At 40.9% G+C, this 16,451-nt stretch overlaps 2 protein-coding genes across 4 annotated transcripts in view; both read right to left on the bottom strand.

Moving 5' to 3' along the window:
- Positions 1-708, bottom strand: part of Phlpp2 (PH domain and leucine rich repeat protein phosphatase 2) — a 71,908-nt gene extending 71,200 nt beyond the window's left edge. The window contains exon 1 of the mRNA XM_027405984.2: positions 538-708. Coding sequence (XP_027261785.1) covers positions 538-636 — 99 coding nt within the window. The 5' untranslated portion in view covers positions 637-708. The remainder of the gene's footprint in view (positions 1-537) is intronic.
- Positions 709-5,112: 4,404 nt separating this feature from the next.
- Ap1g1 (adaptor related protein complex 1 subunit gamma 1) overlaps positions 5,113-16,451 on the bottom strand; it is a 90,450-nt gene continuing 79,111 nt past the window's right edge. For all 3 annotated transcript variants that reach the window (XM_027405982.2, XM_027405981.2, XM_027405983.2), the window contains 4 exons: positions 14,114-14,221; positions 13,845-14,005; positions 10,519-10,617; positions 5,113-9,259 (listed from right to left, as the gene is read on the bottom strand). In XM_027405982.2, coding sequence (XP_027261783.1) covers positions 9,158-9,259; positions 10,519-10,617; positions 13,845-14,005; positions 14,114-14,221 — 470 coding nt within the window. In that variant the 3' untranslated portion in view covers positions 5,113-9,157. The remainder of the gene's footprint in view (positions 9,260-10,518; positions 10,618-13,844; positions 14,006-14,113; positions 14,222-16,451) is intronic.

Below are 16,451 nucleotides of genomic sequence, written 5' to 3'. Positions count from 1 at the left end.
TCTCTGAGCGGGGAGCGCAGGGTATCGCGCCTTGGAGCCTGGAGCTGGTTCGGAACTCGGGTAGCCAGTCCCGAGGGCAGTGTGGCTGCTCCAGCCCGCACAGCCCGCGCACACCGCGGCGCCTGGCCAATCGCCGCCGCCATCCCCTGGCTGGGGTGATGTCTTCAGGTGTCCGCCTAGCCCTGCGTACTCACGCTTGGCTCCTGCCAGGAGCCGCCCGCCCTCCGAGCCCCCCGGAACCGGCACCAGGGCCCCCGGGCTAGGCCCAACGAGGCGACGGCGGCCCCGGGGATGCGAGGGCGGGGGTGGGGGGTAGCGGCGGCCCGAGTCGTGGGCCTGCCGGGCGGCGGCCAGGGATGGCCAGCAGCGGGGACCCAGGCGGCCGAGGCCTGGGCGGGGGCGCGGCACAGAGACCACAGTAGGCCCACGGCGCCCCGGCCCGATGCAGGCGGCCAAGGGACGCAGGGCGGGGGGCGCCCGCTGCCTCGGGCAGCTTGGCGAAGGTGGACCCGGTCCTCCCGCTCTCTGCCGCCTCACCTTCAGGACCCGGATCCCTCCAGGCCGGCGAGCCGTCGCCGCTTCAGGTGGCTCCGGGGGCTCCAGGGGGCCCCCGGGCCCGGGCTCCACCTCCCCCATTGGCGGCCAAGGATTCAGAGACACCCGGCCGGCGCTACAGCGCGCGAGCCTCGGAGGCGCGCGCGAGCGGCGGGAGGCCTCACCCCTCCGCCTAGGCCCCGCCCCTAACCCGACGTCCCGCCCCTATCGGCCCCGCCCCTAGCCCCCGCTGGACCTACGTAGCTGCCGGCCTGCAGAGGCCAGAGCAGAATTGTGGGAGCCTGGCGCCACTGCAGGGTTAGCCTCCGCCACGCTCCACCCATGGCTTAGAGGACTAGGCTGCAGAGAGAGCAATTTGTTGCTTTCTAGGTGCTTCAAGAAGAGGCAGAGGAAGAGGCAGGTGAGGCCTGTACCTGTTAAGATAGCCAAGATGCTGCCCTCCACCGATTCTCTAGCTGAAACGTTTCCTGCTTTTAAATGTGTCTGTCACTTTGCTCGCACTGACAGTGAAAGAACTGTTGCATATACTCACTTACCTCTCTTAGGAGATAGCTTGCGACCTTCTTCAGCAAACAACCTCAAGTATGCAGACATCATTTGGCTCTCCAGCCACATTTCAATGTCCACTGAAGTCAAAGTAGCAGAATTCTTTTCTCAAACATATTAATGCTGTGTAAGCCATATTATTTTGCAAGGCTTAACTCAGCAAAGAATGGTTTTGTTTTGTTTTGTTTTTCGAGACAGGGTTTCTCTGTGTAACTTTGTAGACCACACTGGCCTTGAACTCACAGAGATCCGCCTGCCTCTGCCTCCTGAGTGCTGGGTAAATTAAAGGCGTGCACCACCACCGCCTGGCTCAGTAAAGAATATTTTTAGGCTGGGTGTTGGTGGCACACGCCTTTAATTTACCCAGCACTCGGGAGGCAGAGGCAGGCGGATCTCTGTGAGTTCAAGGCCAACCTGGTCTCCAGAGCGAGTGCCAGGATAGGCTCCAAAGCTACACAGAGAAACCCTGTCTCGAAAAAACAAAAACAAAAACAAAATTTAAAGGTTGGCTTTTCTTTTTAGTTCTTGAAGCGATAGTAGTTTTGTGGTTAATGGACCAAATTATGAGTCTGCCTAATTTCAAATCTTAGTTGTACCCATTTTAGATCTAAATTACTTAATCTAATTCTTTCGGGTTATTTTTTAAGGCAGAGCCACTTGTAGCCCAAGCTGACCCCCAACTCACTATATAACCAAAGCTGGCCCTGAACTTCTGATTCTCCTTCCCTGCATTACAAGTGCTTTAAGCACAGATATGAACCACCATGCCCAGCTTTCTTTATGTTATGGGTGTTAGACCTATACAACCCTTGGTAGTAGAGACTAGAAGACAGTGTCAAAACCTCTGGACCCAGATTACAGATTGTTGTAAATTGGCATTTAGGTGCTGGGAGTTGAAGTTGGTCCTCTGGAAGAGGAGCCAGTGCTCTTAACCTCTGACTCTGGTTCTTAACCAGCCCCTCCCTCTAGTTCTGAACTAAATTTAGTCTACCTGGCAGTTATCAAGATGTAAGGGGGGGAGGACACACAAAGAGCCTAACTCAGTGATTCATAGTAGCCATTATAATTCTGAAATTCTAGTTTCCCAAGTCGCTAGCATTAACTGCTCCTAAATTTTGTAAGACTTGTAAACCTCTTTGTTTTTAGGGCTTCCTCTCTTACACATGGGCTGAATTTCAGTCAACTTGTAAGAAACTAAAAAGCAAAACAAGTTCTCCAATAACAGGCAATCCACTACTTCAGCTTTGTTGGTCCAACTATTTGTCTGGAGTACTTTAATTATGGACTTTCACCTGTCTTAAGATGTTTTTTAATTTGGAGTTAATTTACATGTCAAGTTGAAATTTTGCTTCAAAGGTTCTGTCTCATACTGTTTCATCTATAAAAGGTATTTTCTGAATTCATATGAGTTACTTTGCATCTAGTACAGTTCCAATCTTCATTTCTTGGTTTTCTTTTAATATAGTAAACATAGTTTCTCTATGCCACGTCTAATATAGGGTGAAAGGTAAGCTATTTCCAAGGGTTTTCCTTCCACTTTGAAATATAAGAAACCTACCTGATTTAGCTGAATTTCTATTTCATAGCTTCCTGGGTGAGTTCTCAGCAAACACCCTGATATATATGGGACAGGCACTAATTTAAAGCCAGAAGTATATGGCCAATGGCAAAGAAAAAAGTAGTTAGGAATGTTTCCAAAAGCCTGTTTCTTGAGGTACTACAGATTACTGCTTCCAGATCTCATGTGACTTATTACATTTGTTCTTGTCCCAAGTCCAGCGGGAATAGCAATGTTTTTTAAATGGTTATATTTTTAGTTATCTGAATAGTAGCCTACACAACTAATTCAAAATAAATCCACATGCCGGCCGGGCGTTAGTGGTGCACGCCTTTAATCTCAGCACTCGGGAGGCAGAGGCAGGCAGATCTCTGTGAGTTCGAGACCAGCCTGGTCTACAAGAACTAGTTCCAGGACAGTCTCCAAAGCCACAGAGAAACCCTGTCTCGAAAAACAAAATAAAAAATAAATAAATAAATAAACATGCTAAAAACTAAGTATTTAGTACTTCAAACTGGCCATACTTCTTATAAAAGAAATACCCCAAGAGCACTGCCCCAAATACCTTGGGGGATCAGTTTTTATATGTAGCTACCTTTAAAAGTCCTCATTACTTCAGATCAAGTTCATCCCCAATAATTTGCTAGTGTTTCCTTTTTAAATTATGTACTGATGTTAACATAGCATACTGTTACAAAGGTCACATTTGGTGCTCATTCCCTGTTCAAGGCAATGTGTACTATGTATGCCAAGTGTTATGTAACCACACTTTCTGGAAATGGTGAACAGCTGAGACTAACCCTAAAAATAAATTCCTCTGGGATTTATGTATGAGTGTGTGTGTATACAAAAAAAAAAAAAAAATCTGCCCTCACTGCAGGCTCCTCACTACGAATCACTACAAGGCAAAGAATCATTAGGATACCTCCTCTCCATTTCCTTCCTATTGAGGCTCTACACACACACTCTACCTCATAAGAAAGCTAATGTCAGACTTTGGTAGAGGAGCCAGAAGCTTCATGTCTACTTACTACTATTCAGTTCCCATTCTTTCACTGATCACAGTCATCTTTTGGCCCAAATCCAGCATTATGCTACCACAAGATAAGCAGATTTAGGTGTTCTGTATTCTGGTTCCAAATGATGTTTAACCCACTTCAAAGTTTGAAGGTCTTTTTTTTCTTTGAACATTTCCCTTTCTTTTTTTTAATAGTGAGCCTAGGGCTTCATACAAGCTAGGCGAGCACTCTACAACTAAGCTGCACCCCTAGCCCATTGAACATTTTTGTTTTTTACATATGGAGACAGCTGAACTGGGGGAGATCACAGAATAAAAAGCTGTTCAAGTGATTAAAATTAATTTTGTACTTCTGGACAGAAGTTCAAACCTGTGCACAATTTATTGCACTGTTAAGCGAATGTCTAGTTTCTGTTTACTGGCTAAATTGTAGCTTTTCTATTTTCACCTAATTAGACCTAGATGTATGTCAGCTAAATTTAATTACAGAAATAATGATGAATTTTATTGTTGGAGAAGACATGTAAAAGACAAGCTTTATAGAAATGTTATCAAATGGTACCAAAGGGCATTGCTGCATAAAGTAGATAATCTGCCAGGGTCTACAGCCTTCCCCTCTTCACTCTAGAAACTGTCATATCTTCTCCTTTCTCATTTAAGGGAATGTTAGGGATCATGAGAGTTGAAAGAAAACCAAAAGCTTTCAACCTTCAGGGGGAAAAAAAGTATATGAAGTAAGGGAAGATAATTTGCCATGCAAGAATAAGGACCTGAATTCCCACCAGGTAGCATTGGTAATCCTATCTTGGGGATGTGGAGGCAGGTGATCTTGCTAATCAAACAACCTTGCCTAATGGGTGAACCCTAGATCCCAAGGGATGACCCTGTCTCAAGTAACAAGGTGAATGGCTCCTGAGGAACACCTTCAGAGCAACACGTGAGGTAGGACCTTTGGCCTGCATGCATACACACACACACACACACACTAAAAAAAAAAAAAAAAAAAAAAAAAAAGGAATTCATGTGGTAGGCAAAATAAGCCATGAAATGTAATTTATTTGGGCTGGTCAGGTCTGTCTCTATCAAGTCACCAAAACAATTCACCAAAAATCAACCAAGCCAACAAACAAAACACAAACCTAACATATTAAACATGAGTGTTCTTAATATATAGTTCATCTTACTGGCTTCATAGCTTTGAGAATTCACCTATGTATAGAAAACATGATAGTAATTTAATTACAGTTAAATGTCTACCTGCTCTTTAGACTTTTTACTATCTATAACATCTACAAGGTTTTTAAAATGCTGTTTGTTTCTTCTCTTGGTGAAATTTCTGTACAAAGGAGTACTAAAAAGTTCAGTCTAGCTCAAAGCTTTGGAGTCAGAATTCATCCAAGGCTTGTAATTCACATGTAAGAAGCAAGGCAGCAAATTTTAAATCATTGAGTATTGACTTTTTATTATTAGTCACTGTTCATAATTTGTTTCAACCAAAAGACAATACACACAGCAGAATTCAAATGCATCCCATGTAAATGTTTACATCCATTTTATTCCTCACTCACCTCTAAGACTTATCATTTCATTTTAAATTTTTTTACATCTCAAAAATATGTCTGCAATAATTAGAACTTCATTAGCTGTCCCACTTAGAAACAGCCTTTTAATAATTTTACAGTAAAGAAGATGTGATGGGGCTTAATGAAAATGTAACTTACAGCATCGTGAAAGAAAAAGGACTTTACAGGAACACAGTGGGAGTTCACAAAGGAAAGAGTTCAGAAGCCCTTTCCCATGAGGTCCCCAAATAAAAATAAAAACAAAACACACAAAGCGCAAATGCAGGTTCTTAGGGGGAAAAGTCTCCAATGCTCCATCTTGAAGCCAGAATCAAGAAGCAACTGCTCAAGCTGCTTCAGTATTTTCTTCTGTTTAAGTGTTCCAAGTTCTGGGAATGGAACCTTGTCCATGGGACCCACTCACTGCTATTGCTTGAAAAAGGTATTCACTTTCAGTTCTACAAACAGCCCCACCTTCCCAAGCCAAAGCTGGCCAGAAGTATTTTAAACGTCAGAACTTCCTGTGCAGTTCTCTCTTCAGTGATCTTCCCCCACACCCAGACTGACAAATACACCGGCATACACAGCCCTCCCAACCACAAAGTTTGTGAATATGCATTTATTTTATTTTATTTTATTTTTGGTTGTTGTTCTCTCTCGGTTTAGGACACTCTAGTTTAAATACATTCACTAGGAAAAAAAAAACAAAAAACAAAAAAAACCGCATTCAAACTCCTTCTTCCCCTAGTTCTCATGACCAACTATATTCCAATGTAGAAGATAATGAAATCAAACCAAAAAGCAGTATTCCCTAACTTCCATCTTTTTCTAAAAGAACACAGAAATGGAAAGTATGTTATATAGGAGATTGAAAATTTCACACTATTAGTGCTGGAGAGTTTTAAAAGTCTATTTTCATTTATGAGGGAGACAGACAAATGTTAAGAACCACACCTTTAACCAGGAAAGGGTATCTGCAATGTGATGCTGAGGAATGTTGCTTTAAATGAAAAAAGACCTTGAAGTTAACAGATGATTACTATACACAGCAGAAAACCTCCATGAATCCTTAAACCATCTCAAGATAACAGCACCAAAGCATTGTGGGAGAAGCGGCTCGGAAGAGCATCCTTCCTACAGTTTTCTGAGATTACTTAGAGGAATTCTCCCTTAGGGTGACTCTGAGGTGGGAAAGAAGGATGACATTAAAAACTACTCCTCAAAGAAGGCAATAATGAGGTACAAGTGCGTATGAAATTGTCAATAAGTGGGGCTCACTGCTTATCACCCTGCGCTCATTCAAAAGTCACAGAAATCACTTTTTTCACAATGGCTCTGAGGTTGTCAAATCCATCCAAATCTGTTTCCTCTTGAAGGGTTACATGTGGGAAAGGAATGACTGAAATGTGCAAGAATTCACAGAAACGAAGAGATTCCTCCTTTAAGCTGCAAGGCCAAGTGAGAAGATAACTAATGCTGATCCTAGAAACTAAGAAGGCACGCTGAAGCTTTCAAAGATCCAATCACTTGGAACAGTCTTCACAACCATCAGTATCCTAGGCAGTTATTTGGCTGCTAGTCCGTCGGTATGGTGCTCAGGTCGTCTCGGAAATAAATTCATATCTACACAGCACCCTTTGTGTTAAGGCCATGATATTTTTATTCCTTCTCAATAAAGCCATGGATGATCATATACTCTACCTCAAAACTCTGATCACCCAGGCAGATATTTGTCAGTAGAGAAGATCTTTCCAGCTCCATTGGCTAGCACTGTCTTTCAGCTTGGTCTTGAGCAGATTTCTTCAGATTCAACTCAGTTCAACAACAACAACAAAAAGCAACAGAAACCTGAGCTGGTTAGCTACGAATGTAAAGGAGAAAATAAAGCCTTCACACAAAGAGGAATGTTAAGACAAATTCTATTCAAGAAATCCACCAATATAACATTAATCCTATCATGTTTCACAGCATTAAATATCCATCCAATGAAATCTGTCTGTAGGAAACCTTGAAGGCTTTCACTGCCCAGGCAGAGCAGTTCTCTAACATACACACCCGTCCACACTTGCTTTACTGAACACAGTAGAGATATCCTGTTTGTAACCCAGCTGTCCATTTACCCAGTCAAGTAAGTTTCAGTAAATCTTGCTCTTAAAAGACTATTAACACGAGAAACTTTCCCTTTTGGAGCCTTTAGTTCAACTCCAGTTTGCCAATGTTAGGAATAGTCTAGCATCTGATACAGAGCTAGGTTTGACAAGACACTGAAGATTTTAAGTAAAGGCTTGGTGAAATGGAACGGGGAGAAAAGGAGATTTGTATCAAGGTTTAAAATTGAAGCCAAAGTGTCTTCTATTGTACAATATGGTAACGACCGCAAATGCTTTACAAGTAAGGTGGAGCCCCACTTTTCCTTTTTCCTGCAGTATATTAGAAATGGTGCCTGAATACATGTACCGCTGGACAGTCACCCAGCAAATCAACATAAAGGCTTGGTGACCTCAGGGTCTTTTCTAAAAAGCACTCAGCACTCTTACTGATTAAAGAGTGCAAATCTTTAATGCAGATATTCGTGAGACTGGTTTCTTTCAAGAGACCAATTTCTCAGACTCAGAAAAGGATATTCCTACACTATGATAACCATAAGACTTGCTCTCACATAGGGGGCAAAGAAGCTACAAGGCTTCATTTCAACACCATAAAGTACAATATAGGAAAGATTTCTTTAACCGTGTGGTCTTTATTTCAGTGCCAGTGTTACAGATACAACACAAATGTTCCAGTTAGAAGAAGAAATTCAAACGGAATGCCAAGGTCCAAGCCAGGCTCAGGAAATTAAAAGGGGATTTGGAGCAATGGATAAACTGACTCCAGTGTGCTCCAGATTAAGTCTGATACTGCTCTTCCTATGGGCTATGGTGTTTTGTGACAGAGTCTGTTCCTTAAAAGACTGAACTCCTCTTTTGACCCATTTACCACAGCTCAAATGGGCAAGTGATAGGCTTAGGAGAAACACTATAGTGGGGAAAGGGTCATTAATAACTATTCACGTATCTTTTAGAAAGTGTCCACTTTGCACTTTAAGGGGAATTGATTTTGAAAATCATGGAGAGAGAATTCATGACTACAGCTAAAGAATGGAGAGAATGGGGAGCTGGAAGAGCCTTGGAAGTTTCTAATACAAATAGAGCACCATAACCTTCATGCCAAATCTCAACAAAAGCTCTTTGAACTCCATCTGTCCAGTGTTTACAAACAACCTCAAGGTCTAACCAGTTTTTCTTTTATAACAAACATACATACATACATGTGTGTCTGTGTGTATACAGCAATGCACAGAAAAGGCTCCCAGGAGCCTAATGCCTCTTTCAAACATTGGGAGAACCAGCAGAAAAGGGCAGGGCTCCCTTATGTCCATTGTTACAATTCCATTCCATATGCCGATGTAAAAAGCGCCTTATGATGGTAACCAGCTAGTGAGGAACAAACACCCCACCTTGCCCAGTCCACAGAGATACAACAGTAGAAAGAAAGGGCCACTCTTTGCTGCAGAGACAGAGTGAGTGTTTTCTTGCCATGAATTCCAGTCCTCTCCTCCAGACCAGTTGCTGATTGCCTCAGTGGCCCAGAGAATGTTGATTCTGGCTGCATATGTGGGAGGGGTAAAGTGTGGAAAAGGGAGAAGAGAAGGAAGAGTGCAAAGTAGCCTCCAGAAGCAGCCAGCCTCAACAGCAGAGGAGAGGACATTAGTCTTTACCGATGCTTCAATGTCAGCAGTAACTTGAGGAAAACCCTCCTCGACAGTTCTCTCAGCTCCTCGTGCCCATGGTACAGTTGGGGGGTCTTGCCAGCAATCATAACCTCCTTCCCAGAATTCCTTTGATTGAGTGGGATAAGAATGAGAATGGTGCTGGACCCTCATTGCCAGGACTGAGGGGGGAAATTGTTCACTTCTGCTAGATCTTGCATTGCTGAGCCCTTGTGATTATATGTGAGCTTGATCCGCATTCGCAGCTGTTGCTATAAAAGGGAAAGAGAACCATAAATTAATTCACTGAAATTAAGTCTCCCTATCTCTCCAGTCTATAAATACACTGTTTCTTGGAAACAGGGTTCCACTACATTGACCAGGCTAGCCTCGAACCCTTGGGTTCAAGTGATCCTCTGATTTCAACCTCCTGGGTATCAAGGACTACAGGAACATGCCACCATGCCTGCCTCCACAGACATATCTAAAGGTAAACAAAGTACATCAAAGTAAAGCTGTCTCAAATGGTACATAGGCAAACAGCCAACACCAAAACACTCTAGACTGGAGCCCAGGAGTCAACATCAAGGCCATCAAGTAGAGCACATGCCCATGCAGAATACCAGGTAGGCAGGCCCCAAGAGTCAGGGTGGGGCAGGAGACACACAAAAGATTTAACTCTTTGTCCAAGTCACTAGAGAAGTAAGGGAACACACTGCTGTATGTTCTACATTTGAGTCAACTGCTGCTTGGTTTACAAAGCCCATGGTAAACATCAACATCAATGCCTCTATTTCCAAAGTATAAAAGAAAAAAAAAAAAAAAAAAAAGAGGGTGCCCAGGTAACAGCAGTAGTTTTAAGTGTATTTTATTTTACGTGGCAAATTTCAAATATTAACACATTAAGAAAAAATTTGTTTCATGTGTCAGACGATGAAAATAATGTGTGTTTATTTTTACTAATTACATGATCAAAACACTAATTACATGATCAAAGGAACAGAGGACAGGCAAAGTAACACAGAAACACCCAGAGAGCTTGCAAGGAAAAAAACTGAACCATTCAAAAAATGGTTTGAAAGTCAGACAGTTAATTATTAAATAAAAGTTTCTTTCTTTGAGAAGATACAGCGAAACTATTGCTAAATTGTTTTCAAACGCTATTTTTCATTTAACTGCTTCATTTAAAATGCTTCCAATTTTGATAGCCATATTTAGTAAATATGGACTTTTGACTCAACAAATGATTTTATCTCAGATTTAAACTTCTGTTAAATCCTCAAAACTATACCTTTAATCCTCAAAATAGAGAATTTTTAGATGCATTTTAATAAGATGTCACTAATCCATTTGCTGTCCCTGGGCTCGGTTTATCTCTACAAAAGAACAAGGAAGTTAGACCAGGTGTTTTCCTAGAGCTCTTCTCTAACTATGAGTGAGAACAAACAAAAAACAGAAAAAGAAAAGCAAAGGTTTACATTTAAAAGTAAGTTTACACCATATGGAAACCTGCTCCAAATGTGTTACTCACCTTCTGTGGGTTCAGAACCTTAATGACTTGCGTGATGGTCCCTGTGTTAAATGCTGGGACAACGCTGCTGCTAGGAGACAGAAGCTGCAGCTGGAATGTCTACAGAGGAACAAAGGGCACTCTTCAGAAAAAGCAGCAGGGTTAGGTCAGAGATGTCAGCAAGTCAGAAGTTAAACACAAAGCAGACGGTCAAGTCTCAGGTTCCCTTAAGTTTTGTCCAGTGCTTGTTTTTCAGATACCAACCCTTAGTATATAGGTGGAAAGTCACTCAATGAATTTGTAAAATCCCACAATTAGGTGTCTGGCTATGAAAACTGAAAAGGTGCCACTTCCCATTTCTAGCAGAAGGGAGTTCTAGACTATCACTTTTCAAAAGGCAACCAATTCTTATTCAGGAAACTCTGCTTAGTAGTAACTAATCAACTATGCAAGTAAAGACTGTGTGCTGTGGTCTGAGGCAAAGCCAAAAGAACCTAAAGGAAAAGCTTTCCAAACATAATAAACCAATATACTAGTTACTAACTATAGGCTTTTTACTTGTGTGTAATCTGATGACTAGGCTTCAGAGACTTTTATTTACTAAAGCCTGCATAATGTGGATTATGCTAATGTCTGTCTCTACAAGAGAAGAAAGGCTTGAAAAACCCAGTTGTTTAATACATAAGTGGAACATTCAGGATTGTACAAGCAGGGACACAAGGCCCTAACAGAAAAAAAGTACATGCAGAACCAGCCCAAACAACAAAAGACTAAGATAGGCCAAATATCATAATTTGTTGAGTGTGGATAAGTCTTTATGTGTTTACAGAGATGAAACAAGCAAGTGCCTTAAGCAAGCTAGGTAAGCCATACTATATGTACTAAGTAGTTATAAAAAGCCTTTCCTGAGAGAAAGAAAAGTTTTGTGGGTTTTTTTTTTTTTTTTTTTTTTTTTTTTTTTGTAAGCTCAAATATCAGAAAAAGAGTCAAGTTCCAAGTACAGGCTTATCATAGTTCTCACTTATAACTATATTGTCAAAATGAATTATGTAAGCCAAAAATGCAGTTACTAATATATTTCATTACATTTAAGATACTATCAATTGTGATCCAAATAGTCATTGTATACATCACTGAAAAAGAAACAAAGCTGCCCATTAAACTATGACAAGAAGGCAAGTGTGTTTTTCTATGGCATAGGAGTTAATCAAACTTAGAACCTTGTGCATAAAGGCAAGTGCTCCACCACTGAGCACCTTAGCTCTAAGACATCACTCAAACTGCACTTCAGTTTGAGAGACATTAAAAACTGAAAACTACATAGTAGAATCCATGAAATGTGGCATTTTGAACCACAAGATACATCAACAAAATGCAGTGCTCCGTATGACACTCAAAACAAGGCCATGCAAAGGTGAAGCTGCTAGGCCAGTGTCACATTACTATTAAACCCAAAGTTGCAACAGTTGACACTTCCTGAGCACTGAGCACAAGAAAAGCGCTTCCAGTTGGGTCCAACACAAGAAATCATTCATTCTTCAAAGTGGCACTAAGAAGTAACTCATTATCACCTCTCTTTGCAAATAAAAAAACAGACTGAGAGACTGACCTGCTTCATGTAACACAGCTAGTACTAAGATCAAAATAGAAGAGCTCTAGAATTTATCACATCACTTTTAAAATACATAAATTATTCTGGCTCTAAGTTTAGGAGCAAAGGTAAAAAAAAGAAAAACAAAAACAAATAAACCAGCAGTCACTACAGGAAGCACTGGCAGCTTCCAGATGTATGTTGTATCAATGCCATGCTGTACATGTCACAGAAAGATTAAATTAGTTAGACTAAGCCAGAGCTGGTCAAACCACAGCCTAATACCTGTTTCTAACATTCTATTGGAACAGAGCCATGATCATTCACTTGTGAATTTTTTACAGTTTGAATAACTATCTTCAGAGAAAGCCTTGCTACTCTGCTCATTTTAAATAAACTTAATTTAAAAATGTTCAGTATTCAAAAACAAATATTCCTTAAATTACAATTAGTTATTTTTAAATGTCTCAATCCACAAAACAGTCATGGTATGAATAGTTAACTGGAGGTTAATGAGAGAGGATATTTCCCTCTGGTATCAAACCATGAAATTTTTTCTGAGGCTGGAGGTGACAGCTCTGTATGTGAAGGTACTTGTTACCAACCCTGAAGATTGGATGGAGTTCAATCCCCAGAAGCCCCATGGCAGAAACAGACCTCCTGAAAATTGTCCTCCAACATAACTATGTTGGAATTGTCTACACACATAGCTATGACACATGTGTATCCACCCACATAAATGAATGTACATGCAGACAAATACAAAACAAATAAAAGTAGCTGTAAAAGTTTAAAATACCTATACATAAACAGTTTAAAATTTTTTCTTTATTTTTGTTTTATGTGCATTGGTGTTTTGCTATAGGTGTCGGGTCCCCTGGAACTGGAATTACAGACAGTTGTGAGCGGCCCTGTGGGTGCTGGAATTTGAACCCGAGTCCTCTGGAAAAGCAGACAGTGCTTACCTACTTAGCCATCTCTCCAGCACCCAGTTAAAAAAAAATTTAATGCTAATCTTGTGACTAGCTACCAAATAGTCCTTTATTTTAATTAACATTTTAATTCTATGGTACATTTTGAGCTTTTAGATCTTTAGTACTACATTAGTAACCCTATGATTAATACTCTAAGCATTAACTTCCCACCTTATAAAATTTAGTTCTTGTAATCCTAGTTTTTTTGTTTACTTACTTAAAAAATAAAGTCTTACTATGTATGTAGCATTGGCTAGTCTAAAATTCACTACTTAGGTAAGGCTGGCATTGTACTTATGGGAATCCTCCTGCCTCTGCCTCCAAAGTGCTGACATTACAAGCATGTGTCACTATACTCAGATGAATTTTCTTTCATTATCCTAGCCCAAAGAATATCTGTTACTGGGGCTAGGGAGATGGCTCAACAATTAAAAGCAATTGCTGCTCTCCCAGAGGATCCAACTTCAATTCCCAGCATCCACATCAGTTAGTTCTTAACAACCCTTTTCTGACCTCATTGGAGGGACACACACACAAACCATACATTTACAGAGATCCACCCAAATACATATAAATAAAAATTATTTAAGGAGTATATATAACAAAGTAAAAGTATTCACAAAAATGACAGGCTTCCATGAACTACACTAATGTTGTAACACTGCTGAGTTAAGTTAAATCTGAAACTTTAATCTCTATTAAATATATTCTTCACCAAATGCACAAAACAAATTTAGCTAATTTTTAATCAAAAGAAGAAGGCAGAGAAGACACTGTAGTACCTTTGGTACTGCAGCCTGGAAAACAAAGTCCGTCATGTCTAGCTCTGTGCTGTTGGAGGCCTGTATCGTTATCACTGTTACACTGGGGTTGGTGTTTGACCGTTCAAAGGTGAATTCTATCTTCAAGCCGTTCTTACTGTATGCTGTGATGGAGGGGATGCCTGGAAAAATACAGGAAGATCGGTCAACTAACCACAAAAGAATTAGCACTCCCTTTGCTCAATAACTACCACTAGGTGCTCAAGTGAGGATGGGAATGGTAACTATACCTGGAGTGATGTCATTGAAGAGAGGCTGTGACGAAAGCCCATCCAACAAGAAGGGGGGCTGGGATATCTGTGGCACTGAGGCAGGGGTAGGAGCAGCAGCTGGAGCACCTAAAACAGATTTAAAAAGAAAATCAATCTCAGGGAAACACTGCAGTTACTACAAACTCAAGTTAAAGAAAGGATTCCTAGCCAGTATACAAAAAAACACAGACCAAACAGGAAAAACCAGAAATTCAAACACTTTAACATCTGTTCATCAAAAATTACAATTAAGAAAAAAAGAGATCATAAGCAAGGGAAAATGTCTATTATATAATAACAAATGGGTAAGCAAGTTATAAATATCTCAATGAAAAAAGAGAACCTAAATAAAGAGTGGTAAGATATATAACAAGCCACTCACAGAAAAGAATCTGAATAACAAGGGTATCCTTTGTTTTTCTTTATTTCTAAAAAGGGAATCTTAAAGGAGGCTCAATCCCACCATATAATAGGGATGGAGCTGTCTTCTTGCTTGCTTACTTTTATTAAGACAAAGTCTCACAATGGGAGGTGGTGGTGACCGCCTTTAATCCCAACACTTGGGAGGCAGAGGCAGGAGGATCTCAGAGGACAGACTCCAAAAATACAGAGAAACCCTATCTTGAAAAACCAAAAAAAGTCTCATCACAAAACCTAAGCTATTCTTGAACTCAAAATCTAAATACTGGGATTATAGATATGTACCACAGTGCTCATCTAATACTGTATATTTCTTGACAAAATATTAGACAAACATTAAACAAATTTAGTCATGCCAGGCAGTGGCATAGGACTGTAATTCTATCACTCAGAAAGCTGAAGCAGGAAGAATCAAGATAAACGTTAGCTTGGGCCACATAGCAAGATCTCCAAATTACCCAAAAAGAAATAAACTTACGTTGGTTTTCAGTTACCTAGTATAGTTTTGACATCTGCAAGTTTAAAATTGTCTCTATCTTTACTCCCTGCCCTCTCCCTCTCCACAGGTCCAGGCTGGCCTCAAACTTACTATGTAATCAAAAACAACCCCGAATTTCTGATTCTCTTGCCTTAGCCTCTTGTGTACTGGGATTACAAGTGTATACTAACACACCAGGCTTATTCAGGGCTAGGGGGAAAAAAAACAACTAGACTTTCATGAATGCTAGGCAGTCATTCTACCACTAACTGCATCTCCAATCCTGAAACTAATTGTAAATGACTCTAAAGGGATAAAACAAGTTGCTTTTAAAAACTGTGTTTAGATATAAATTGTGGACCAGGCATGGTGGTGCATGCCTTTAATCCCAGTATTTAGGAGGCAGGAGCAACAAGATCTCTGTGAGTTGAAGGCCAGTCAGGTCTACAAAGCAAGTTACAGGCCAGTCAGGGCTGCGCAGTGATATCCCACCCCCCACCTATCCCCACTACCCCTAGGTCTAGGTCTCACTCACACACACACACACACACACACACACACACAAAAAAAAAAAAAAAAAAAAAAAAAAAAAAAAACAGCAAACAAAATATATATGAGAGCTCTGCGTGCCTGCTGTGTTTAGGGAAATCATTTAGACCAGGGCAGGGAGCAGAGCTGTTCCATACTCTGGCTGTTCACTTCTCAGGACAGACAAGCTTCGAGTTCCTTTGTACTTATAAAGACACCAACTTTTCAGCCACACTTTACATGATAATGTAGGATAAAATTACACATCTCAGTGATACTCTTGGATACACCACTTGCAAATGGCTAGTGCACATAAGACAAGAAAGGCCATGGGTACTTTCTCCTTTGGTTGCTTTAATAAAAGAAGGGAGGGAGGATGGTAGGAAGTAAGTTAACCCATCACCACAAATACCCACAGCTGTTGAAAACTAACCATGAGCAGAAAGACATCTGGAGGTTTTGAGGCACCAACAAAAAGCAGAATTGGCTGGAAATACCTTTTTTTTTTTTTTTTTTTTTTTTTGGTTTTTTGAGACAGGGTTTCTGTGTAATTTTGGAGCCTATCCTGGCACTCACTCTGTAGACCACGCTGGCCCCAAACTCTCAGAGATTCGCCTGCCTCTGCCTCCAAGTGCTGGGATTAAAGCTTGTGCCACCATCGCCTGGCCATTCTTTTCTATTCTAAAAAAAGGAAGTCCTTTCTATCTTAAAATACTAGAAACAACCCATTCTTCCAAAATAAATTAGCCTAAGTAATCCCTCGGAATGACCCTCAAAGCATTAGCATGGCAGCTTACACCCCAGCTGTTGCCAGTTCCACCTACCCCTGCTTCTCAGGGATTCTTCTAGCCTCAGCTGACTCCTCTGGAAAATGCTTTCAGGAATTCCCCC

This window comes from Cricetulus griseus, chromosome 3 (assembly GCF_003668045.3).
Source record: "Cricetulus griseus strain 17A/GY chromosome 3, alternate assembly CriGri-PICRH-1.0, whole genome shotgun sequence".
Taxonomy (NCBI): domain Eukaryota; kingdom Metazoa; phylum Chordata; class Mammalia; order Rodentia; family Cricetidae; genus Cricetulus; species Cricetulus griseus.
This window is presented reverse-complemented; position numbering and strand designations above follow the sequence as displayed.